General features: G+C 39.1%; 3 protein-coding genes across 4 annotated transcripts in view; 1 reads left to right on the plus strand and 2 right to left on the minus strand.

Moving 5' to 3' along the window:
* Nucleotides 1-14,415, minus strand: part of LOC124216234 (rhotekin) — a 73,443-nt gene extending 59,028 nt beyond the window's left edge. The window contains exons 1-2 of one of the 2 annotated variants that reach the window (XM_046620512.2): nucleotides 10,695-10,999; nucleotides 2,333-3,725 (exon numbers count right to left, since the gene is read on the minus strand). In XM_046620512.2, coding sequence (XP_046476468.1) covers nucleotides 2,333-3,337 — 1,005 coding nt within the window. In that variant the 5' untranslated portion in view covers nucleotides 3,338-3,725; nucleotides 10,695-10,999. Of the gene's footprint in view, nucleotides 1-2,332; nucleotides 3,726-10,694; nucleotides 11,000-14,268 lie in introns of those variants that run through there. The other variant, XM_046620514.1, reaches the window with a different exon arrangement.
* A 4,967-nt stretch (nucleotides 14,416-19,382) lies between these two features.
* On the plus strand, nucleotides 19,383-20,862 carry LOC124216288 (pupal cuticle protein C1B-like). The gene is made up of 2 exons (XM_046620617.2): nucleotides 19,383-19,542; nucleotides 20,014-20,862. Exons 1-2 carry the CDS (start codon nucleotides 19,531-19,533, stop codon nucleotides 20,698-20,700), a joined length of 699 nt encoding a protein of 232 aa, XP_046476573.1. The 5' UTR covers nucleotides 19,383-19,530; the 3' UTR covers nucleotides 20,701-20,862.
* A 471-nt stretch (nucleotides 20,863-21,333) lies between these two features.
* LOC124216287 (uncharacterized) lies at nucleotides 21,334-22,907 on the minus strand. The gene is made up of 2 exons (XM_046620616.2): nucleotides 22,815-22,907; nucleotides 21,334-22,379 (listed from the first exon to the last, which is right to left on the minus strand). The coding sequence occupies exons 1-2, from the start codon at nucleotides 22,824-22,826 to the stop codon at nucleotides 21,642-21,644; spliced, it is 750 nt and encodes a 249-aa protein (XP_046476572.1). The 5' UTR covers nucleotides 22,827-22,907; the 3' UTR covers nucleotides 21,334-21,641.
* Between the last annotated feature and the right edge of the window lie 3,143 nt (nucleotides 22,908-26,050).

Raw genomic sequence — 26,050 nt, forward strand, 5'->3', positions numbered from 1 at the left:
AGCGAATCCCACCGCAAATGAAAGTGAGCATCGCCGATCAACGTAGTCAGCCGACATATACGATAATAAATAACGTAATGCATCAGCGTGAATAAGAGACGAAGCATCGCGGAGAAGACTTCTTCCTTGCGGTGGCTGAGACCATCCTTAAGAGGATACTGTAACGATTCTTTACCGACCGAGTGAAACGCCACTTGTTTCGATTGTTATCGAAGCCTATAAAAACTCAAAGTCCGAATCGAAAAAAGTTTTGTTTTCATTTCACCGTCTGAATCAAGGTAAGGAGAATAGAAAAAGCCCGGCAGTACATATTGCCGAGATAAGAAGAAGAAGAAGAAGCTGCGAGTAAGATCCAATAATAATTCAAGAAACGCTGAAAGGGTGAGAAATCGAATTGCAATGACTTCCCACTTTCGTTGTCGGTCGAATAAAGATATGATATTAAAAGAGTAGATGTCGATCGAAGCAAAAGAGAGGCTGTCTCATTGGCTGACTCGCGTGTCCTTGGGATCGGTCCATAGACCGAGCTACAGATCGCGGCGTCTTACGGAGCAAAGTGCTACGACTTTGCACAGGCCAATGGTTATTCTTGTTGCAGACGTGTGGTTGTACGTGTAGATCGGGACCCCATTCAATGACGCAACCTTTCTACACAATTATTCTTCGTACCCATACATTATTCGCGATCTCGGTGGTCGATTGTCGGCGCATTGTATCCCCTGGAACAACCAACACACGGACGCTTCCAGTCACGAAAGCCATTTCGCGTTCTTTACAATCTATACCTGTACTATAAAGGTTAAATATAATGTCCGCATGTTCGATCACGACCGCTCTGCGATCTGCTGATATTTTTTTCTAACGCGAAATTTACCAGAGTGATATATGTATATATGGATGATTTGGAAAAAATTAATGTTTAGGCCTCGTTCCAGCAAAAACAAAAAATATTTCCCAAATTTGAAACAGTCTAATCGATACATATATTATATATAAAACGAATTTTACCACCGTACATTTTGCACCTCGCATCGAATGGTCGTAAGGTTTTTTATTTCTCCTCAAGTTCAAAAAATGTAATGGGATAACGTAGTAATAAAATTTTACACGCCTGTAGTATATAAAAGTGTTGGCTTTCGATAAGATTGGACAAAATTCTAATTGCTAGGTTTCACTTCCTAGTTTAAACGAACGTTACGAAACCGCTCTCCAGCTGCTAGGTCTGGTTGATATAGCTCCAGCATCGTGTGATCATGTTTAATCGTGAAAGTATTCAAGATTACTAATTTCAAATTTACATATGATCGTGAGGTCGAGGTTATAAATATGAGAATGGCAAATACGAAACGAAGAGGAATTATTTCAAACGGGTAACGTATTTGCATACCAAAAAAAATTCCGAGATTAGTATGTTTGAGTTCACGGCAGGTTTCAAATTCCGCATTATCGATGTAAAAATCTATCAATGGATAGAGCATTTTAGGCAGAAAACAAAACTCGTTGAACTCGATAAAATTTGTAAACGCGCGGGTGAAACGAAGATCGTTTTGCTCTGCACGCATCGTGTTTTAAGTAATAATTGGAGACTTTGGTAAGAAAGTTAAGGATGTTTATTCAAATAAGTAATGTAATTTGCTCGATTTGTAAAATGTTCGCGTGACTAGTTCAAAAGGGATTGCTTGTTAGACATGAATTTTTCACGCTGATTTTGAATACCAAGTGAAATATCTATACATTTTAATGATACTCGAAAGTAGATAAAAATGGTCTGATTTAATGATAACAATGCTTCATATTGATTTCAAATCAAAAGGATGTGAAAACAGTTATGACTGTTACATGTCAACGAATCTATCAAATTTCGGTGGTGGCGTGATGACGTTCCTTTGTCAAGGTAAGAATTTTATTATCCTTATTGATTGCTTGATTTTTTCCACAAGTCAATTATTCGATTGAGTGAATTATATGGGTTGGTTGAGCTTTTGAAGCATGGTTTTATACATGAGCTTTCTCGAAAAGGGTATGTATGACTGAAAATAATACAGGAAAAATTCTTTAAAAAAAAAAAAAAGTTTCGCGTGACGACTGTAAAAAGGATTGGAAATTTTTGGCGCATGGTTGCATATTTCGTCAGTAAACGTGCACTTTTTAATCGTATTGTTGGAAAGGCTCGAGTTACTTTCCGACCTCGTAACTTCCAGTCTTTCGCTGTCTCTCTCCATCTGTACTTTTTTTTTTTTTATTCCAGTACACGCGCATGTGTGAAGTAACATAAAATTCGATTACAAACAAGAATTTCGTTAATTCGATCTAACTGACACGCAAGACTCACCCTGTATCTGTTGAGTTTATTATTTCTCCTCAAAATAACCGAGTTGTTTCCATTTTCGATGATACCAGTATCGTTTCTCTTCGTCGCTGCATCATTAACCTCACAATCGTTATTCGAACTCGTAACGCGTCCCGTGTTTCCACTCGGAATCGCTATTACAGCTCGACGCATATCGGCGTTTCCTCCCCTGGATGTCACCATGATTCGTCTGTTGTTACAGATCACCTCTACTTTCGGCGGTGCCGTTGGATTTTGAGGATAGCTTTTGAGAGTAGCTTTAGGTGAGGACGAAACCTCGATGATGGAACTCGACGTCTCTGAGGCACGAGCATCGTTTCTAATCATCTTTCGCGGAGTGACGTCCCCGTTCCTGACGTTCGAATCAGACAACGGGATGACGTTCACTCCCTGATTACGTGCACCGTCATGGATAATCACATCGTCACCTTCCGCCGCGTGTCCCAAACGGTTTCTGAACGATTTGGCTTGCTGTCGTTCCACCATCTTCTCCTGAAGATTTATGGCCAGTTCCTTGATCCTCGGCGAAGCGAAGACGCTTTTCTTCGGCAAAGCGGCCATGTGGGGTGTGATCTTGCCCATTTTCGTTACATTTTCACGATTTTCCAAACCGTTGTTATTACTCTTATCACCGTTGTTGATGTTGCTTATATTATTGATAATGTTGTTGTTGATTTTATTTTTATTGTTGTTGTTGTTGCTGTTTAAATTCATATTCTGCTTGGAAACGATCGGGGTAAGGGTATCGGTTTGACAATCGGTTTTACCAATTTGCTGACGTATATGCTTGAGCTTTGGGGCCAGGGAGTCGGCTCTCCGGTCTTTTTGGATAACGTTTAATCGGACTGCACGTTCCGTAGGACGACGGGAATTTCTCCGCTGCATAACTGGGGGCAATTCGGTTGGCGAGTCGAAGTCATCGATAGCCACATCTTCCGGTTCCTCCTCCGCTACCTCCGGAACTACGTACAGTCGTATTTTATGCATTTTATTTGATTTAAGTTTGGTAGTTGATTTTTTTGCTGTCCAAAATATGATACGAGAACGAAATTTCACTCACTTTCGTTAATTCATCGATTTTTTCTTCCTATTCTTGACAACTTGTACAAAAATAATCATCCCATTATTAATTCTATGCCCCTCTTCGTTCGTGTATTAAAAATTATTGAAAGTTCGTACGGTATTTAATTGATTTATTGCTCTTGAACGAAGACCAGCTTCATCCCGAGTTTTAAGCAAAGACACATTTTTTAGAATATTTTTTTGTTTTTTAGAAGTACTCAAACATCGTGACAATAGATTGGTTAACGTATATATTTATTCATGCTTGTTATTTTGCAGAGTCTGGTATGGATTTTATTCCTCTTGATGGGCCCTGAAAGCAAATGAATAATCTTTATTGCGTATACTTGAATCATTCGTTACATTCTAGTAATTTATTTTCCAATCGAAATCTACTGTATGTAATATGGAATAACGAAATATGTAGGTAGATACGTAAAATACACGTGTACATAAACCGCGTGAGAAAAATGTAAAAAACGTAAGGGGTTTTTCAAAATTACAGCCTGCATCCTACACCAATATAATGGCTATATATCTATGCAACAGGTGCGTAAAAATGTATAACCTATGTAATATTATGTGGAAGATAAGGAATTCAGGTTGTAAAACGATTTGTTCTATTACAGACAACCATCGACGGAGCCTACCTTTGATATCAATGAAGTGAGTGAGGGAATGTTTTATAATGCCTGGTAAACGCGGGATAGAATTTTGCTAATTCCGACCTATCTTCATTTTTGAAACTTCTATAAACTTATGTACAGCATTTTTGTATGGTGCCGCTCTATCAAGTTGTCGGAACTGTCCGTCAGGAGAATTCGATTGCCTCGGAAACGAGTATAGAACAGAGATACGTATTTTTCTGGATATTCTCGGTTTCTAGACAAGACAGGAACCTTTCATTCTTGGTCCGATCCGACTTCCCGTTACGCCAGAAGTGTGCATGCAAGTAATCGTAAGTCGGAACAAATTGAAAATGGAAGGTTTTCGTCACGAATGGTAATCCCATATACCCTGGAAATTCCAGATCTCTTTTTTTTTATCCATTTCAGAGATAGTCGTTTGAGGATAAAAACGCCTATATTTTTAGAGTATCATTCCCGCATTTACCATAAAAGTTCCGATCCGATTTCCCGTTATTTATTGTAAAGAAATTAATTTTTATCAACCGTATTATGAATAATTCCTCGGGCACAATTACGTTTAAATATTACCTCCACGCGTTACACGACTTCACTCGCATCCTGATTCTGTAACAAACGGTATACCTAACCTACCCATAATAGTTATAACGTTACACCACACATCGCACTTTCAGCTGCGGCATACAGACTGCGTTTCCACGCTCCGTATCCGTACAAGTGAAAACTCTCGCTGCTTCCTGTCAATTGTTGCGCCTTCTTTTTCCTTTATTTTCCTACTTTTTTTCCCTTTGCAGATATACGAATAAAACATGTGTACGCAGTAGGGTATACAAAAACGCACCAAACCTTAACAGTTAACAGCGGATACCGTATCTAATTCTATGATCAAAATTTCCCATAAACACCTATCGTAGAATAAACTGTTTTTGAAAGCAAACCATTCGAGTGTAGGTACTAGATTTTTAACCGTTTCAAAGCTATATTAAAAAATAAAGGATCGATCGGATATGCAAATTTTTCTTTCTTAATTCCAGTATTTTCGATTTTTCTATTTCTAAAGAGATCTTTGTATAATAGCTCTGTTGCTATTTCGACAAGTATTCAATCTGCGACTATCTCGCAAGAAAATTGATAAAAAGGCACGATTTTTCGGTCACCAGCCTCCTTATGTGTATAAAACTGGTGTCGCTCAAAAATCATTGCGTAGAAACGGAGATATCGATTCAAATAACGTGAAAAAATTCTGGAACACTCTATAACCATGATATTTCAATGCAAATTAGTTATCTTCAACAAATTGAAATTTTCAACGAGAAAGAAAAAATTCACAAAACGACAAAATACGGGAAAATAGATCATTCCACTCGAAAAATCATAACTTACTGAATTTTCAATATTTCGAGCTGGAAATTGACTGACATGAGTAGCTCTCGGGACAAATATACTAAAAAGAAAAAAAAAAATTTGAAGATACCGCGCGATGAAAAAAATTATTATTTATTTAAGTAAAGTCGAATTTTTGGAAAACGAAAAATATTTCATCGTTTATCTCGGATCAAATCAAATTGTTTTACATATTTTACATATGGAATTCGCGGTCAACATGTCGTGGATAGTGACGGTTATAACTCTTGATAGAATGTACAAGGTATAACAAGTTGTGTAAATATCCCTGAAGTTAATAAAAAATTCTGACACCGAGCACGCGCACGAATCGCAGCTACCGTCGTTCAACCCCTCATCCCAACTGTCTTACGCATGACTAGCCAACGCATTCCTCAAGCAGATCGCTGTAACTCTTCGAACGCGTTGCGCAAGAGACACGACACGCCGCAAGCACTCTCTGCACTGCACGCGTGCATAATTATTCACGGATACGGGTTTACCAATACATGCCTATAAATGATATGCATATATGCCAACCAATGCACAGATACTCGGCGTTCGGTATGATAATTGCAAACTGGTTGAACTATCCGAGAGGATTACTTGCGTCAATGTTGCAGTTGGCTTTGTGTATGTTTTAAAATTCAAACGACGATTGAAAGATTTGATAGAGTGTTAGAAATTGCATATCATTTGTTTCAACCTCTTTGTACTTCGCTTAGATACGTCAATTTTTCATTCGATTTGAAATAAAAAATTTCGACGAAACTGTAACATTTGAAATGATGTACAGACGTTTGAGTTAAGAAATATATCATTTTTACAGATATTCGTCAAGTATCGTTGTGTTGTCAATGATTTTTTTTGGTGATACAAATATCCTCAACTCTTCCAGGTTTTTCAATGTTCTACGTGGAGGAACAACCTTTATAGTCTCGCACAGATTTTACATCCTAAGAACTCAGGAGTGACGGACTGGTGTAAGCTTTTTCATGATAAATCCATACTAACAGAATACGAACAGAAGAGATGAAATAATAAGTTTTTCAGGAGTACTGACTGTAAAATTGTCGTAGCGAGTGTTTGTATATTGTTATAGTAGAACAGAAATGAATTTTTCATTCTTGCGAAAGTATCTAAAGTTTCAAAAGCGCAACGTTAGTATTTTTACTCCAAGTATCACGAATCACATAACAAATCTACGTGACAGGAGCGTAAAACGCTGTCTCAAAACGTGATTGAAAAAGACGCCACCACAAAATATAAACGGTAACGAAGGTATCACAAGATTGAATTATTTTCTCCACAACTGATTTGGCACGCTCTTTTCCGATCGTATTTTCAGTCAGCATGTTAACTACAAGACCCGATACGTCGGCAAAGAAATTCATGCCATAAAGAAGCTTCGAAGAATAAAATCTTTATTCGAAAGTTGAGTTCATCGTTGAAACATCACCGAATCAGTTCTATTTTACACGTTTTTTTTCTGGATATTCGACGAGTTTGGCACACTGGAGACGTGCCGCACACGACTAAGCGGGATATAGGATTTCAGGAAACCTGTTCTGAGCTAATTGTATATTGTCTGCCATCCGATTACGGGGATGTCACTCGAGTGGTGCGGCCCTATCTATAGGGGCGCACTGATGCGGCCTCTCTTTCGCTGTTTTTATTATTATTTTTTTTTTTGTCTTTTATCGGATTTTATTTCTGCGGATCGGGTCGAGCCCTTTGTCCAACATGCCGTACCGCATCACCATAGTTCTCGAATTACAACCCGGTGAATGGGTATATACAAACACTCCAGGATCATTGTACGCGTGCTATTATGCGAAATAAAAATGGATGGGATTGACAGTCTGGATAAAAAGTTTGAACAACATGTTTGAAATTATTAAACTTTCGCGTTTCTAATACGATTCTAATGTTTTGGTCACATTCTGTTCAACATAGGGATCTACAAAGATCGTCCAAAAAATACATGAATAGTTGTGTCCACAGAGGATGACAAAAGGTTGGTGTAAATACAGTAAAACAATAGCATTTGTAAACGGTTTTTTTCTCTTTTATTAACTTTTGCGTCAGACTGTAGGTTCCATTCATCCTTAAAGACGAGTTTTCAAGAGGGTGTATTTTTATTGCTGATGAAAACTCGACCATTTTTTTTGCACTATTCATATTTCGAAACTCGTTTATCAAGATTACGGTGTAGCCCCCCCCCCCCCCCCCGTCGTTGTTGTACCACACCAGCCGCCATTTTTGAGCCAACCTTGAAAATTTGCACCATCTGTTTGCAGCCTACTCGCTAATATTGCCATGGTTTTCGTAAATTTTGCGTTAAAGGAAGTATTTTTTTGCAGGACTGACGATACGACCTGAGATTAAATAATTTGCAAGAGGCGATTCACTCATAGATCGGGTGACAAGCAATTTGAAATGATTACAAGTGATTTTAAATGATTTCAAATAGTTTCACGCGATTTTAAAATGGCGTGTGATTTTAATACGTTAATGCAAGTGCGATTTCACGCGATTACTCGCGTACAGACCTGATTTCGAGTCGTTTCAATTGATGTCAATCGATTTCAAAGTCATTGTTTTTTAAAATGATTTACGATTTCAACAAGTGAATATCCCCTCGATAATTTACTGTTGAAATAGGAGTGATTGCACCATCTCGACGGCTAAGCGAAACAACATCTTTTCTCAAATTAACTCTCAAATCAAGAATAAGAAGCATGAAACGATGTGGTTCGAAAGTCTAGAAATGGTTATCAACCATGTTTAGATATATACGGCGTGTGAGACGAGTGTTTGAAACTGACCTATGATTATTCTCGTAGAAGTACCTCTTCGGCTGAAAACCGTGACTCGACTCGCGACCGATAATACTGGTGTACAATAGAAAGACGAGTCTACGTCCCTGCTCATGTAAACACCGAGAGTGATGATCTGAGCTGTGTGTTTTGCAAGAACAAGCCTTACACATCGAACTCCGCAGACCTTTCAAAATAGGTTTTTTCATTTCAAAAAGGACCGCGCGTTTCACGGGGTAGAAAACAATACAAAATCTCATGGTGACATTATCCATGGATTTTATCGACTTCGAGTTACAAGATCTCTACAAGCTTATTGCACTCTTTGTATTGCAAATGGTGAAACGGCGTTCGTTCTTATTATACCTGCGATAAATCAGCGCACGATGTTATTATTCTGACGGTAAATAAACGGCGAGTGTAAAAAGTGCCACAAGCAGCTGCTGAGTGAGTTGATGCGTATCACGCGGGGCTAACCAGCTATGTACGATTGAAATAAACGGACTAGCTTGCTCATGAAGCTATTCAGTAATGTCACGAGGTCGGGCACAACCGCATTGCGCGCTCGAAATAACCATCGGTAAACCGTAACAACGGATACAACTTGCATTGTTCTACTGTACATACGGATGTTTGCTAAATAAGTATCCCTCAATATACGCATACATACGTACATACCTGTTATCCGCATTTACAACCGCAAATAAATTTGTTTCAAACTGAATGGGTTCTTCTTTTTTTTAGACAAATAATAAGGCAAACATGATGAATATTTGAGAATATTATTGATACTTTGATAGTTTGACTGAAATAAATAAATAAAACCTAGAGATCAGAGTCGTCAGAGCATTTACGAATAATATACTATCAGAAGTAGTCGTCAAAACTTGGATTAGTTTCCTGATTATTCCAGAAATAATCACCTCAAACTGAAATAGTGAAATGTGTAATAGTACCTACAAATTTAATAGGCCTTTCGTGGTGCGAAAAAAACGATTATTCTAATAATTGGACAATTCGAGTCAAGCAAAAATCATGTCGAAAACGTGTACAAAGAAGAAGTGAAAAACTTACGACGCGATGTACGAAAAGATATTGTAACTTAATCGAGAGGATATCAAAAAATTTACTTCCGGGATCGTCTGGATAGAAATGTCTTGGAATAAGTAACGGAGAAACACAGGCTTGTGAGGTGCAACTGAATCAAATTAAAGCATCTTCTAACTGCAAAATAAAAAAAAAAATTTCTATACCTCGTAATATCAACTAATTGAACCCACTCATTAGTAATTTGAGAGATAATTTCTAATTTCATTCAAAATATTTTTCAATTTCAGGTGAAAATATTCATTTAACTTTCAGTTATTAAATCAAATAGGTACTCAGTAATTACGACAATGATAATAATTGATACTTATCGAAAATCGATTATTTTTGGTAATTTTTAGGCTGTAGTTCGTTCTACATGAATTATCTACAACAGATTTAGCTTCTGTTTTTTGATTTATACAGGGAAAAACAGAACATGAAATCATTATAGGTAAAAAATAAGTAAATTACCGCATACCTAATGAAAAGCTAAACTTTTGTTAAATCGTCGACAATCTACGTCATGCAATCTGTAGATATTGAATTTACGAACGTAGAGAGTTATAACAATCTACCGACATTGCAGAATCGATATGCTTTCGGAGTGAAGAAAATATTACGATAGTGTATTTATCGCTGTGAGTTTAGATTGGTAATTGAAGTTTCTTGCGATTGAAGTTTGGGGGTTTTATCACGCCTCTGTATTAAGGAGATGCTATTGTTCTCACAAAAATGTACGGCATCGTGGCTAACTCCGAATCTTTTTCAAGTAGTCTTGAAAATAAGGAAGACTATTTAATTTATTTCCAAAGGTCTCGTGCACTCTCACATGAATTTTCACGCCGGTTCAATTCTACGAGCTAATGCGATTTAAATTGATTTACACGACTGCTCTTTGAACACCTCCACGAACAGTCTCGAATATTCGACGAAAGGTTTTGTGAAATATATAATATCTCACTAGGTAATTCAAACTTGAACTTACAACGAAACTAGTAGCAAACGCCAATAAATGCTCGATTCTTCCTAGCGGATGGCCCCTCACTCGTCCTAACCACGAGATTAAAGTACTCCACGTGATACAATAAAATCATGAGAATAAAAATTAACATAAATGTAAAAGAGCATCTTTAAGGGGAAATCGTTATTTAACGATTTCAGGATTGCTCGGAAATCGATCGGTAAACCGTTAATCAGCAGCACATGTATTTCTATGTTGTACCAAAATGGTAGATCATACAAGTCAATCCGGCATTGCAAAATCAGTAATTTAACTACCAAATTTTCACCAATTTCAACCTCTTAAGAAAACTGGCAAAAAAAAAAAGAAACTGATGTACTTACTTGTTTATGGATGAACGACGTTGGATAAAACGATCACAACACAAACAATTGCCATCCCACTTGCGGACGTGCTGCATACACCGCACATGCAGACTTTCAACGCGACTTCACTGTAAACACGAGCGAAGTTTACAGGGAGCGAGAAACACCGCGACTGACAACAATCATCGATCGCGGGTTGCGGATGAGAACGGAACAAGCGGGCAGGTAGGTATTGGTATAGGTGTAGGTACAGGTATAAACCACAGAACAAACACACGCAGGACGGTACTCGAAGCCCACGTGGTTCTCGTAACGTCGGGTCGATCCGGAACAACCGATGGAACGAGACTGATTGGAGCGGCGAGTCGAATGCGAACGCACGCGTTCCATTCGATTTACTCCAGTATAGCGGGTGAGAAAAGGTGAGATCGCGGGGTGTGAGAATAGCCGAACGATTAGCAGGTGAGCGTAGGTAGGACATGCACTTGGTAGGTACACGGGGCAAGAGCTGGGAGGCTGCACTCGCCGTGGGGGAAAAGCGTAAATAAAAGCGGCGTGTACTTGTTGCGATTCGGACCTGCCGGAGGTAAACAAGAAACTCGGACGATTCAACGGCGAGGTGGGAAGGAAGGGTCGACCTTGCGAGGAATGGACCGCGGACCGTGAGGTCGGTGCGCTAACCAAGTTTCGTCGAATCTTTGTGATCCTGTGAAAGAGCGGTCGAACACTGCCGACGGCGATCGGTTGGCCGTGCTTGCGGAATTATGTCGAGCGAGCAGGAGAAAATAAATTTATTTCGATTCGTGAAGTCTTGGAACTCGCGATCAGGTGAATTTGTCGTTTTTAGTTCATTGGAGGGGAGCAAAGTCACGTGGATTTACTCAAAGTCACTTCGAGTATTTTGAATTAACGTGACGTATTTTGAATTCATAGTCTTCGAGGCAGGCTCGCTCAATCCTCGAATAGCATTGAGTAGGATATCTGTGGAAACGGTTCGGCATCACACTTTTTAACATCCTCGCGAAGGCCTCTATGTTCTTTGGTCTTTATCGTCGGGTGGATATTTTATTGATTAATTATTTTGAGAATTAATGGAATTAAATGACAGTGACAGTTCGGTAAGAGTTAGCTGGTTTGATCTACTTGTAAATAGAATTCTATGAACTGTTTTAAATTTTAGTTTGGAATTAAAAATTACATGGATATCGACATTTTGGATGATTCGGAATCTCCGATTTTTCCCTTCCTCGTCACTCGTTGATAAGTGTCGGAAACGGATGTAATTTCCAGTGTTATTTTTATACACTGTACTGATTTATACGACGGTCTACATCGGATAAGATAAAGTAACCTCAAATGTTTTCAGAATCCGCATTTAAGGAAATTCGCACGATTTTCTTAATTTTCATTCACGAGGTAGTATAAACATCGAAATACAAGTTACAGGTTTGTTATTGGTATGCCTTTTCCGTCTGATTTTTTTACGTGAAATGAAAAGCGCACATCTTTCGCGAACAGTACTGATAACAAGGGCATTATGCGAAACGAACTGTAGAATTTGAATTCAACAACCTAGATTTTCAATCACTTTACATGTCAACTCGACGTGCAATTGACTCTGGTCACCATTGATTTCGCTACGTTTTCTTTATCTTTCAGTACTTGGTTTCAGTATTAGAAATTCATTTATGGCAAATGTGTCGCGAATATTCTTCCTTTTTAACTTTAAGCTAAAGTTAAAGAATCATGTGCGTTGGCAGAAATTGTGATTAATTAAATTATTGAACACGAACGAATGACAAAATAATAACATATTCTGTCAACTGTTACAGGGATTCATTTTGTATAACGACGGTAACAGCCAGATTCAAGTAAACGGTATACCTATTTGATCACAAGTTATGAATCAGTTAATAAAGTTTAGATTACATTATTACACAAAATATCAACAAGAAAACGCTTATAATGAACATTAGATAAATCATCGGTGACGTACGACGAATATCAAATTGTTTCACGTGAACCAGCTAAGTAAAAAAGTATCTAGAAAATTTAAAAGTTCAAGTATACATAAAAAAAAAACCAATATAAAAACAGAAATAGAGAAATGGTAATAAGCATTAGAAAAATTTAAAAATGTCGATCAGCTATGAAAATTTGTAAGGTTTCAGAAAATTAATTTCTAAAAATAGTTCTCCTTACCAGATGTTTAAAATTACTCGGTAAAAGTCAAGATTGTTTAAAAATCTTGAAATGAAGTGCAAGAAAAAGTAAATATATCAAATACTACAGGATTTACAAGGTTTATCCATTTCAGAGTGTGTCGTGCGTCGACGTACGACTTACTTTTTACCAGAGTATTGAACTTGAGAAAGTTGTGAGCATTCCGAATCGAAGAGGAAGGTATTGTGTTTGTATAATATAAAAAGAAATTAAACTCATTTTGAAAAATTGCAACAGTATTGATAATCGAGCTTTGAATTCTAATTGCTCGAAGATATTTTTCTAACACCATACAGTCGGATGAGCTCGAGGCAGTGATTTTGTTAATCTGATGCTATAATCGAGTGGATTAATTCCCAGGTTTTTGCATTATTCTTAAAGAGACCAGAAAATGCAAGTTTCCTTCACGATTCAACAATTTAGTCATCGTAGTAGAATGACGCTTGTTATGCATATTGATGAGAATCTGCAAATGGTTGCCCTTTTTCATCACTTCACCGTTAGGGCAAGCGAGTTCTTTTTAAATTTGGATCGATTTCTATAGCAAGCTCTATTCCAATGGTTTTGAATTGTTGAATATCACAGTAAATATCTATTTTATCACTCCGTTCGAGCGTAATCCAAAAACTTGTTTCATGCAATGAAGCCGGTTAAAAACGAGGATAGATCCCCTTAATTCTATAACAACCAGGATACCGGCGGGGCTAACACGATGCATATGAATGTGTTCTTTTTACCATCAGTCCATGGGCACGGCTGTCCGCAAGTCGATAGACGACGTTCTCTTTATTCTGCGCATTGCAGCGACCACAGATGGCTCTACTTGTCGCAGTGTTTACAAAACAGTGCCCGTTGCACGTAGAATTTGAATCTTCAAATCCCAACCAACCGGCTGTCGAGCAACAAGTTGCAGTAGCCGTTCGGCAGCTAATGAAACCTCTGTTACACCCCCCGCATATCGTAACGTGCCAAGTATCACGGATGCCCCTCTACATATTTCCGTAGAACAAATACATATCTATTATCGAAGTGAACAGACTTTGTTGCATAAAAGGAATATGATGGTACCTAGATGCGGCGTAACTGCAGCAGATTTACGGATGCACCAACTAATCGTAAAACGAATTGAAAAGCTATGTAGCTTTGTAACAATTCAAATATAATTAATAGGACGTAAAAATGCAAAGGAGAAACAAGTGACCAGACAAATATCACACGAATCGCGGTAATGCATCAAGTAATCCTATGAACTTCACGAAAAAATACCCCAAAGCCGTCCGTCGCACCGATAGTTCGTTGCTCTTCCGTCACCGACGATCGGGGTAGACGCGGACAATTGTAGACAAATTTAACTCGAACGTTGACTTACCGCCTGACTTTTTGCACTCCTCAGTGTGTCACGCCTTCGCACTTTGCACTGGTAATCACTCAGCCCTCGGAGATAGTTATTCTCCTTGTCGTAAGCGCTTATAATCGGCTTACGCGAAGCGTTTACAACTTTCTTACGCGGCGCCATGTTGGGGTGTTTGTTTCGTACTTGGACCATATATTCCTGGCAGCGCACGCCGCACTACCTATCCTGTAAAATTATGGCGGTTGGGCCCGAGTAGCCAAACAAAGACGGATAGCGGAAAGGCCCTTGGAGCGACAGAGAGCAGGGAACCCGTAAGAGGATGCTGTAGTCAGTCCTTACCGACCGCGCCGATTGTCACTTATTCGGACTATTACCAAAGCCTATACGATCACTGATGTGAAAATTCCATAGTAGTGCAACAATACCGAATGCAAATACCAACAAAAAAAAAAAAATAAAAATTGTGTTTTATGCGACAAATATTGCCAAGAGATGTATTCCTGTTCCGATTGAATGATTATGTGCTGTCCCAGAGTAAAATATAGTCTACGGATTTCGATCGCGACGGATAAGACGTGGTGTGCTGGATCTCCGCTCTGATCTCCGTCTGCTATAAGTAATCTGCAAATAGGATCTTTGGTAATCTATTTTGTATTTAACCTGCAGGCGTGTTGTCCGTCGGCAAGACAGGCTACCTAATATTTAAAGTTCCGTAAACCTTCGAATGGTCGATTTATTGACTCTCGATCAAATATCGTGGTTGCACCTTTACCGATCGTGTGATCTCTGTATTGAAATCATTCTTTTAAACAGCACTATCCAAATCAGAAAGTCTACTGAAGATTAGAAAAGTAATAACGAGTAAAAGGAAATATCGCAGCACCCTTTTTTATGTTCATACTATATGAAAAGTAGACTACAATTCTTCTTCTTTCTCTTTTTGGCTACATCTCATGAGGTCAAGTGCCAGAAACTGTGATTTTTATGTAAGAAATGTATACAATGAAAGAATATAGGAAGGTATCTAGATGGACCTAACGGCCATTATTACGAGTGATGTCATTTCCTGCGTGGGATATTCCATATTCGAATAGATTACACACCCTACCGAAATTCATTGGCTCTGAATTTTATATACCATCGAAGCGAGGGTGCAGCTAATACTATGCTCAAAATAAGTATGACAAAACTAGGCCCCGGTTAGATCAACAAAGTAAGACATTGAATCGATGCAAATTTTTTATTGGCTACATTTATGTACTTATTTTATTTGAAGTATATACCTGTAATAGTAACGACGTTTAAATCGATAAAAAGAACAATTTGACATCACAGCCCCGATGTAGAGGTCCTTAATTGTTCGTAGTTCGGTTTAGACAGTTCCTGAAATTAGTTTGATTCTCATTTCTCAAAGCGTTTTGCAATACACCCCGAGGAGATGGGCGCGGTTCTACGTGGTAATTTATACAAACGTAGGGAGAAGAGATGTCTAAAATTTTACTTTCACTCTCACCGATAAGCCAACCGGCAGGCACAGCGAATGGGCCTCGGTAAGCCTAACAAATATAGTACACAGCCATAAATATTCATGAAACCCGATCAATTTCGGTTCACACCAGCTGATCATGCATCACTTTTGAAATGATGCGGAATAAATAAATCATCTCGAATCCTTGATTTAAAATTAATGTCCATTCGCATTGACCATTCCCACTACTATTGTTCATTCTATTTTGTAAGGCACAATAAGCGAAAAAAAATTCCAGGCGTAAGACTAAACATACAATTGCATGTTATACGTTCAAAATGACGTCAATTTCGGAACGTAACGTATCGAGATACCTACTGTCAGATTTCGCTGCAGAGTGACGGCATTCAAATGACATATAATACAGATCGGTCGGTCCTCCATTTCGCAACTTTACCTAACCGATCTCGTTAAGAGCGGAGTTCTGTTCTCATCAATCTTGATTCACCCGACATTCGCCCTTGGAACACAGGATAATTCGACCATAGCACTTGTCCATAAGGTTTTATGAAAATAGTGTTTCTCTTGCAAGAGGATAGAATAATACTCAACGGTGATCGGTAAATTGCACCAATACATTATGCCACTGATCTGCCAAAGGACATTCCGTGAATTTTTAACATTCTCTCACCAAGAGTGTGGAGTGGCTTTACTTTCGACAGGTTTGATTCATTCACAAGCACAGACATCTACCTTTGAATGAATCCTCTTCACTTTCATTCATAAAAGATTCGCCCTCCGCTTGAGGCTTACGCACCTACGAACGGTTTTCTGGTAAATGATTACATGCAACTATATTTCATCAGATTCTTGATCAAAGCCAATATTCGAATTCTGTTATCATTTTTTAGTTTCCCTAGATGTTCCTTTTCTTTTCCCCTCCCCATTTCGTTTGTTTTTGGACAGGATATGAACCGTGTAAATAAAACTGCACATAATGGGTGACCATTTATTCGTCGTACCGTTTGACATATTACGTCACCCGTGAGAACGTCGGTATTATTCCCTACCCTGTGCGCCCGTCAGGATGAAATGTCAGTTACAAGTCACTGCCCTATTTTACTTACACACATGTGATATTACGTATGTAAACGAACGAGTCCAAAAGTTACGGGCGGCGGACTCGACGGGTGTTACGTAAATGTAACTTATCAATGTATGTATGTACACATATAATATAGAATAAATGTCTTTTTGATCGTAGTTACGTTTCTATAATACAACCGACTATTAACAAACCAGCTGGTGTTGGTTCGCGAACACTAAGGAAGCGAATACAAAAATTTTATTGATCTTCGGGGATGATTGATTAATATTTTTAGCATACAATTAAATGATTGATTGACTAATTCCGAGTGCACGGCGTACCTATATCGTTTTATCTTGGGTAAGTTGTCAAAAATAAAACTTATCAATAGACTCTGTACAGTCGCCCACCAAATACCTATGGTAAAAAAATAATACAGATGCATAAGAAAAAGCGCGAAACCATCGAAAAGTCTTTGTTAAATGTATGATTTATTTTCTTCTACCGATAATATCTTGAAAATCAGAAAGTACATACATATAAATTGAATCGTACTGGATTATAAATTTGTTTATTGAGGAAGAATAATATTGGGGTTAGCAATGAGTTTAGATATGGATGTTTTTGGTCGATTATTGTGATCTTCATGTAAGTAGTCATAGTGACACTGTTTGAAACGAAGAAAGAATTTTTACTGGGTTGGTACCACTTTACCTTACTTGGGGCAAATTTTTACACCTATGGTACTTTTGAGGAGATCGGACACACCGCGTCGTGTGTTTGAACACCTTTCAGCAAATCGAAATGCCGAGTGTAGACAAATAGACATCAGATTTCTTGATCGCTTAGTTTTTTGATAAACGATCGGAAATCCGGCATTTGATGGTATGCATGATGAATTTTCCTTCCGTGGTCGCTCTTCCGAATAACGAATAAGAGATTGCGGTGCATTTACGCGATATTCATAAAATTGACGTGGGGAACAAAATATCCAAAACAAGCTTCAACGATCAAAGTTGATTCTGTTGATAAATCGGAGTCAACGCGAAGAAGGATCTGGAGGTTTTTAATTTGAAAGTTACATTCCCAGTTACGACACAGCTGCGCGTATCACTTGCAGCTCATTGTATTTACAATGTATTTGTCATTGTACATTACAGGGTAGAGTAAGATTCGTATCTTTAATTGGGTATCTGTTGTCTTTAAATTTTTACCGTCCGATGAAAGATACAATACATGCCGTCCCCGACGTTTATTGTCACCCCGCGGTGTCTGCTGCAACGCAATTTCGTAACATGCATCTCGTAATATCTTATCTCAAGTCTGACAAACTGCAACTGATCGTTCGTGGCCTAATTTCTACGCATTGCTTATAACGAACAGCCACTGTATAGGGCGTGTACTTTCTCGTGGTCCTGAGGATAATGTTACAATTTCTTTGATCTTGACTTGTCACAAGTAGAAATTGATATTACGTCCCGAAGATATTGGCCAGTTTCAATTAATCATATTGACATGACTCCAGATGATCCTTAATTAGAAAACACATGTGATTGGTATCCGGTAAAAATGTACAAGCAGAACCAATTTCACCAGGCAGAACCTACCAACCTACCCGCCTACCTATAATCTATACCTACCGCCACCACCTGCACTTTGACTCTGAATTTACTAATTGTAAGCTGTTATAAGACCTCGGGAACCGCCAAAGAGTGGACAATAGCCTGAGGCTGGGGCCATTCCAGTTGACGTTGCGCAATAACCATGCGTAGTCTTGGTGTGGAAATTTTGACTTGATTTTTTCTTAAACCTAATCGCAATGAACGGCAGAAAGTTAAGTAACAACTGCCGCGTAATGTTGCTTACGTGATTACATGCGACAAACTGCTTAAAGCACCGATGATCCTCTGAAGTTCATTCGACTTTGTGTCATTAATTTTTGTATGCGCAGCCAGGGACTTTTATACACGCATTTGAGATGTAATACTGGGGTAAAAAGTCGAAAACAACACTTTCTTATCATCTGCCTCGCCGCAGGGTTCTGTGCTAAGGCTTGGTTAGCCCACGTGTGATAGATTGTTAGATGAAAGTGACGATTAACAAATTAATTAACTTCCCTCGTCATTGTCTCAACGACGCTTTGCAACTCGCACGACAACGTGTACAATCTCTGTATTACCATGATATAACAATGTTACGACGTGTATGTACGTGCCTATCTTATATATTCTTTGCATCCAAAGATATGTAGCAGGCTGATCGCAGCAGATTTCCGAACGGTCTGTACAATTAGCGCAGAGATATTAATGATGCCGATTACATTTATGATTGAAGCAATTTCGTTACTCGAATTGCGAACTTCTTGTGCCGGCAACGTTAAAATAGCTCACATTATAATTACGCGTTGACAGTAATTAGAATTTAGAAAGTTATCATTCATTTTGTTTTCAATCTCACTTACGCATACTGGCACGATATATTGGCCAATTTATACGGTCCAGACCTTGTTTTGATATTTGCCGTCGTGCTGCTACATGTAAGAAAAAGAGGGGAACTCGAAGGAAGATAGGACGAGGGCGCGGGAGAGGGAAGAGAAGAAAGCTTGGCCGGATATAAAAGCACACTCAATGGAACCAGCCACCAGTTGATCTATCTACTCTAATTCTTTCTCTTCTATATCTACCTTCGCTCCGTGTATAGTGTTACCTTCCATCGTTCAGCAATGGCACTAAAGGTAAAGAAAAAGATCATACATAATCCATTTATCCGGGAAAACGGCTTTACAGTGAGAATTTGTCATCCGTTCTTATCTAGTCTTTTGATTCTTCAGAACGCATAACCATTGTTACGAGGACACCATGAACATTCCTCGTAAAACTCTCATTCTTAAAACCTGCTTTTGCGTCTTACTTTAGATTTTTTACACAAAAAAAAATTTGTGCAATTTCTTTGCTACCTTCGACATTCTTACGAATATGCTTCGATTTTAAAATGCAGCGTAAGTGGACTGAATAATTTAAAAATGGATTTCGCACATGTATCGGGAGTGACGATTCGTTATATTTTCGCGATGACTTTGCAAAACTCTGACTGATTTCACTCATACCTATATTTCTTTGCACTCGTTGTGAATACGCCTACCGCTTTCATCCTGCGTACGTCGATACCGGCTGACTTCTGACTACTTGTGATTTTCCCGCCGTAGTACTTCTTCTTTGCCGCGTGCATCGCAGCCGTGAATGCTGGACTGGCTATAACATCCACATCCGACAACACGTACCGAAGCCACGGAAATCTTGCCCAGATCTCCACGCAGTCCAAGTCCATCGAGACTCCGTACTCCAGCTCCAGCAAGAGCGACATCCGCGTGTCTAACCCAGCCGTCTATGCCAGCCCAGCGCACTTTGGCCACTATGCGTCCGCAGCACCGAGTGTTCACCATTATTCTTCCGGCCCAGCCATCCAGCATTATTCCGCTCCAGCGGTCCAGCACTATTCTCCAGCTCCAGTAGTTGAGCACTACGCTCATGCACCAGCTGCTCACAACAGTCCCGTTTACACCTCGGCACCTGGTCCAGTCATTGCCAAGGCGGCATACCATGTCCCAGCACCAGCCATCCACTATGCTCAACCTACCCCCGTTGCTCAATCCGTGTACGCTCACGCTGAACCAGCTCATTATGCCCACGCTGAACCTGCTCACTATGCCCATGCTGCTCCAGCTCACTATGCCCATGCTGCTCCAGCTCATTATGCCCATGCTGCCCCTGCTCACTATGCCCATGGGGGCCAGGTAGCCGGGCATCAAGTTGGAGTGGCTTATTCTCCGGCGAATGCAGTCGCTCATTTGAGCTACAGCAACGCCAACGATCACGTCAACTACGCCTGGTAAAAGTATACGTAAAAGCAGATATAGAACAAGCGATGACTGATTACGTCGAGCTGAATTCTCGATGGATCCCAGCTGTGCGTAGAAACATATTATATATTAGGTTTTGTACTCATTTTGTAGACTAGCAGTAAGAAGTTGATAATAAACTCTGAAGCCCAGTAATTGACGCTCGTTAACTTCTATTCTCATGCTGTAACCTTAGTCTTTTTATCTTTCCTACAATTCATTCTACCAACCGGGATACTCTAGGATATAACAGTATGTGTCGTTTATGCCGTTATGCCATATGGGCCATGAGATTATTACTGAATACCTTGGAATGATCTTAAGGAGCTCTTACCGCGAATGGTAAATTTGTAACTATCACATATGGACCTCACGTGACGAATGTGAAACTAATACGTACCCTCAAGTGTTCGAGAACAAGTGACTACGAAAACTTGGTGCTTATTGTGATATGTCTAGGAAGATTTCACAGTTCATATAGTATACAGTTTCAACGTCAGCCCGAAGCTAGACATTTTCAAACTACTAAGCAAGACCATAAATAGTCTTGTCTAATTCTGGAAGACTTGCATCGTACCTTACCGGTCATAGCGATAAATACTAGTAATACAAAAATGAAAACACGGATTCACGGATTTTATTTCTTTATTGTACCATCGATTCGAGGAATGCATGGTGTACTTATGTGTACGCATCATTTTCTACGATCAACTGATTCGTAATAAGCCGAAGACAACGTGATGTTAACGTTCGACAATAATTGTCGAAATATTGCACTGACATGATATCCTCAGATCTGACAATAACTGCACTTAACTCCGTTACGAATGGGAGTACAAACGATGAATCAATCAAACTCTGGTTAATGAATCTAGTTATAAGTAGTGTATATCCTTATACGTATAATTCCACTGTGCAAGACTTCAATGTTCAGCCTACCAGGCATAAGAAATACCAACTGGGCTGGTGTAGCTCATATGCGAAACGGAGACCGCTGGGGAATATGATACTCCAAGAAGACCTGGACCACCCGCAGACGATCCGGCCTGCGAATAACGGTTCGACGAAGGGTGAGAGTAGGTGGGTGCTGCTCCGTGCGAATAGCTGGAACCTCCTTGTCCTGCATATTCTGACGTAGCGTAATGATAAACAGGTAGAGAATTATGGCTGTAAACGGCTCCCGTTGACTGGCCGTAAACGGGAGTAGGCTGAACATAAGCGGTGGTGGAATGTCCGTAAACAGGCGTCGATTGTTGGTAGGACGAGGATGCCGAGTGTTCGTATCTGTTTCCAGGGTGGTTGTTGTAGCCAGGCGTTGGTGTGTACGTTACGACCTGTTGTTCTTGGGAGCCTTGGCCGTTGTTGTAGTTGCCCGTGGAATATGATCCAGGATTTGTTACACGGACATCGGTCTTTCCTTGACTCGAGTACTGGCCGGAACTTATCTGCACCGCCTTCTCCTGGCTTGCGCTGAGCTGACCCTGCAGGTTCTCATGACCCCTCAGGATACTTTCCGTCTGGGATGTCGCCCCCTGCGAACTTCCTCCTCCGCCGGAAGGGTAATGCACTTCCTGCGTGCCGTATTGCGTCGTTGATGCACCGTAACCATGCCCCATTGGGTTATGAATATACGAACAATTAACGACAGCAAGGGCACAGGCCAGGACCACGAACTGATTGAAAAATAAAAATAATAATACGTTAGAAATGATTTGTTAACAACGCAGTTGACTGGATTTTGGGCGAAGGAATGATGGGTATAATATTTGACAGACGTAGCTGCGACTGAAAAATTTTCCGCATGTGAAAACAAAAATTAATTAAGCTTGAAGTTTACGAACGAATCGTGCAGTACGAAGCTTGTACTTCGAGAATTTCGGACCATCTTTGAAAGCGTGTCTACGATTTTATAAATCCAAAATAACTTGATGTGTGTGAATGAAAAAATTCCGAAGCCGGTACGTCGAAAGTCCTTAGTCGGACTCGACGAAATATTGGAAAATAGATAGTTTAGTGTATTTGATTCAATGCGTGTTCAATAATGGTATTGAAAAAGACGTTCGAGAAAATAAGTAAAAGTTATCACTGCTGTTATTATAATCTCACACCTTGAAAGCCATTTCGCTACCGTTTGTCGTGCGTTTATTACCGAACCTTTGTTTGCGAATGCTGAAGTTGGGATACGTGGCGTCTTTTATAGGCGCCTCGTCGAAATGGCAAACAATTGTTTGAGAATAATGGAGGGGTGTAATCGTGGCCTCAGGGCATATTTGCCCTACGCTCTGCCCGAGGACTCGAATTCGAGGTTCAATTACTTCGGTTATACCGTATACCGTAGATCGGCAAGGGATCCGATTTCGCACTGACCTTAGCGGCGACGATCCTCTACCCAGAGAACCAGAAACGTTAGCTAGCAGATAATCGAAATTTCACACAACCCTGCCTGTGTAGTTGCGTTCAATTACCATATTGATACGCATACTAGATTACCAGATATTTCTTATTACCAGGTATCCAATAATGAGAATCTCACGGACTGTGGTCAGACGTAGAGATGTGAGCCAAGATGTCGGTTCATCGTTATTATTACGACTACAGTTGCTGTTGTGATTATTGGTATTATTTTTGACGTCTGTATTTGAATCCCGTCATCAAAGATCGGTATCCACATGCTCATTCGGTTGAAGGTATCAGATGTATGGGATAGATAATGCTTGCAACTTGAACAGCGAACAGAATACCTTCATCTGTTGCTTAATAATTAATCGATGATACTTTGAAATTGCAATACCCCTATTGTTATTCCATTTGCATGGATTATTGTTATATCAGTTCAAAGATGAGGGGATTTTATCTCGGTGTTAGTCGTTTAGTATGGGTCGCGTTTCGATATGTTTTTTACAGAAAACGGCCAGTTATCCGCAGATAAAAAACGCTTTGCTTTATATTCCACAATTGTTGTAATTCAACATTGTGTTATTTTAAATTCTTGAAAAAGAACCCCTCTTCACGAAGGGCATTTACGTTCAGTTGTTCAAGAAAAAATTAAAAAAGGTGTTTGAGCAATCGCAACCCTTAAAATTGATCTCAAACCGTTTTGCGCGTTGAACTAACCGAGAATATACTAATCCTTAGAATTTCAATATCAAAAGTTACGGTTAGGGCATTTAAAATTGTTGCTTTTCTTCATTATTATATGGATCTCACTATCCCAACTGAAGTCATCGTTTTTAAAGTAACATCTAAATCTTTGGAGTGTAAATAAATGATAAATTGGACTATTCGTAGCAAGTACATAAAATCAAAATACCTTCAAATAATTTACTCATACAGTTGTTTATTGAATGTGACGTAATTGTAATTGTGTTGAGTACATTAATTATACCAATATATGCCCCTCATTTTTGGGACCATCAAGAAGTGCGAGAAGCAAAGAAAGATTAGTACACTTTTCCCTATCCCAGTAAGCAGTTTTGAAATTCATAACAAATCTTCATACAGGATCACGTACTGTACCTGCCTGATAAGTCTGCGTATACCCAAGGTAAAATTTTCACGTATGAAATATCGTCGCGGTAGCTGAAATAGATTTACCTTTCATTGTCAAATTTTATTTAAAATCATTTTTAAAATGTTATCTCCAGGCTACAATGAACAAAAAAGGCAAAACAGTATTATTTTGGAAATAATGCGTCAAAGTTGCGATATGTATTTTATTTCAAGTACATATTCATAAGTCCTGTGAAATGAGAAAAACGTTTAATATTCTCTTCAGTGATCGAATCCTCGATTATCTTCTCATTCGCAAGTCCATTAAGTACTTCCGGCATATCGTTCGTAAGCTTAATGCATGTAGTGACAACGCGGAAGTGAAACATCATAGATATGATAATAGCTATATGCTTGTACGCAGCGCAGAGGGAGGAACCTGGTTTCATATTCCACAGTAAGAAATATTATTCTTTAACTATGTTTACCTCGGTTCGCCTCGTTCCACGTGTCGCCAATCGTGAACATGATACTTATCGTTAGCACCCCAGCGAAAGGAACACCTTGTCGAGCGTCTCGGGTGATTGTACCGCATGTAGATATTCATACATACTGCCACGAATAAATGACGATAATAATAATAGTTCCCACTGGCATTGTCTTGATTATGATAAAGATGATAATGGAAATAAAAATTTTCAAGTTTACTGCACTACTTCTGATAGGTAGTATTTACTTTATTCGGAAAATATCGCCTCGTTGATTTCAATAAATCTAAACTATGAATATCCGGGAATAGAGCAATAAGATCACAATCTTAACGTTACTTTACTTCAGTTTGTTTAGGCTGATTTTGGTGCAGTATAATTTGTGTACGCGATATCACGTTAGTGCTGCACTTTGTTGAAGTATAAAAAAGAAATTGATATAAATAAGTATATGAACGAATGAACCGTCATGAATATCTCTCGGATAGTGACGAAACATATTCGTTTTGCCCGCAAGGCTTCAGAACAACTAGGTAGAGCTTAGATTAGGTACTTTTTTCGATCACTGTGTAACGTACATTGATCTCTTCGATGTATGGATATCGGCATGATTCTGTAGCACTGCTTACATCAATTCAGCAAGTCATACACGTTTCATATCAATGGGGCATTGAACCGAAGTTCTCTTTTTTCTTCGTAAAGTAATAATTATACCATATTAACTTAATTAGCTTGTGATCGATTAGATAATTATGTAACTAGTTAGTATAAATACTAACGAATTCATCATGCTCTTAAACTCTTGACGAGTATAAGACGTTGGTACCTGTGTTGTGTCCGTAAATAATGATTAAAATAGGTAAATAAATAATGAATCAACGCAGATTGGTATCTGAGGCTGCTGTTACATGGCTTCGCGAAGATACCTCGTCGGGACTATAATTTAGGTCCAACAGCTCTTTTTTGTTTAACCAAAGGCTTAGAATGCGAACCTCGTGTCTATCTCTATAAGTTCCCCTTCCAAAACGTGGGCCCCCTTCTCCGATGAAGTGATTACCCGACAGGGTATAAAACGCTGTAAGAAGCTGTTTGCGGCATTATTTTCGTGCATCAGGCAGGTGGACGGATCTACTTCGTAATTCTGATTCAGAATAATTTTTTAAAGCACAACACTTGAAGTATTCGTTAAATCTAGAAAAAACTGACTAGTTTTCTCCAACGCAGTTGTGCCGATTTACTTTTCCCATCTCCGCAGAATCATTTGAGTAAACAATATAAAAATGTTCAATAATTTCTGTCATTTGATTCAAGCAGTTCAGAAATACTACTATGATTGGGTCTAATTGTCTTTCCCAAGCTATAGGACG

The sequence above is a fragment of the Neodiprion pinetum genome, chromosome 4 (assembly GCF_021155775.2).
Source record: "Neodiprion pinetum isolate iyNeoPine1 chromosome 4, iyNeoPine1.2, whole genome shotgun sequence".
NCBI lineage: Eukaryota > Metazoa > Arthropoda > Insecta > Hymenoptera > Diprionidae > Neodiprion > Neodiprion pinetum.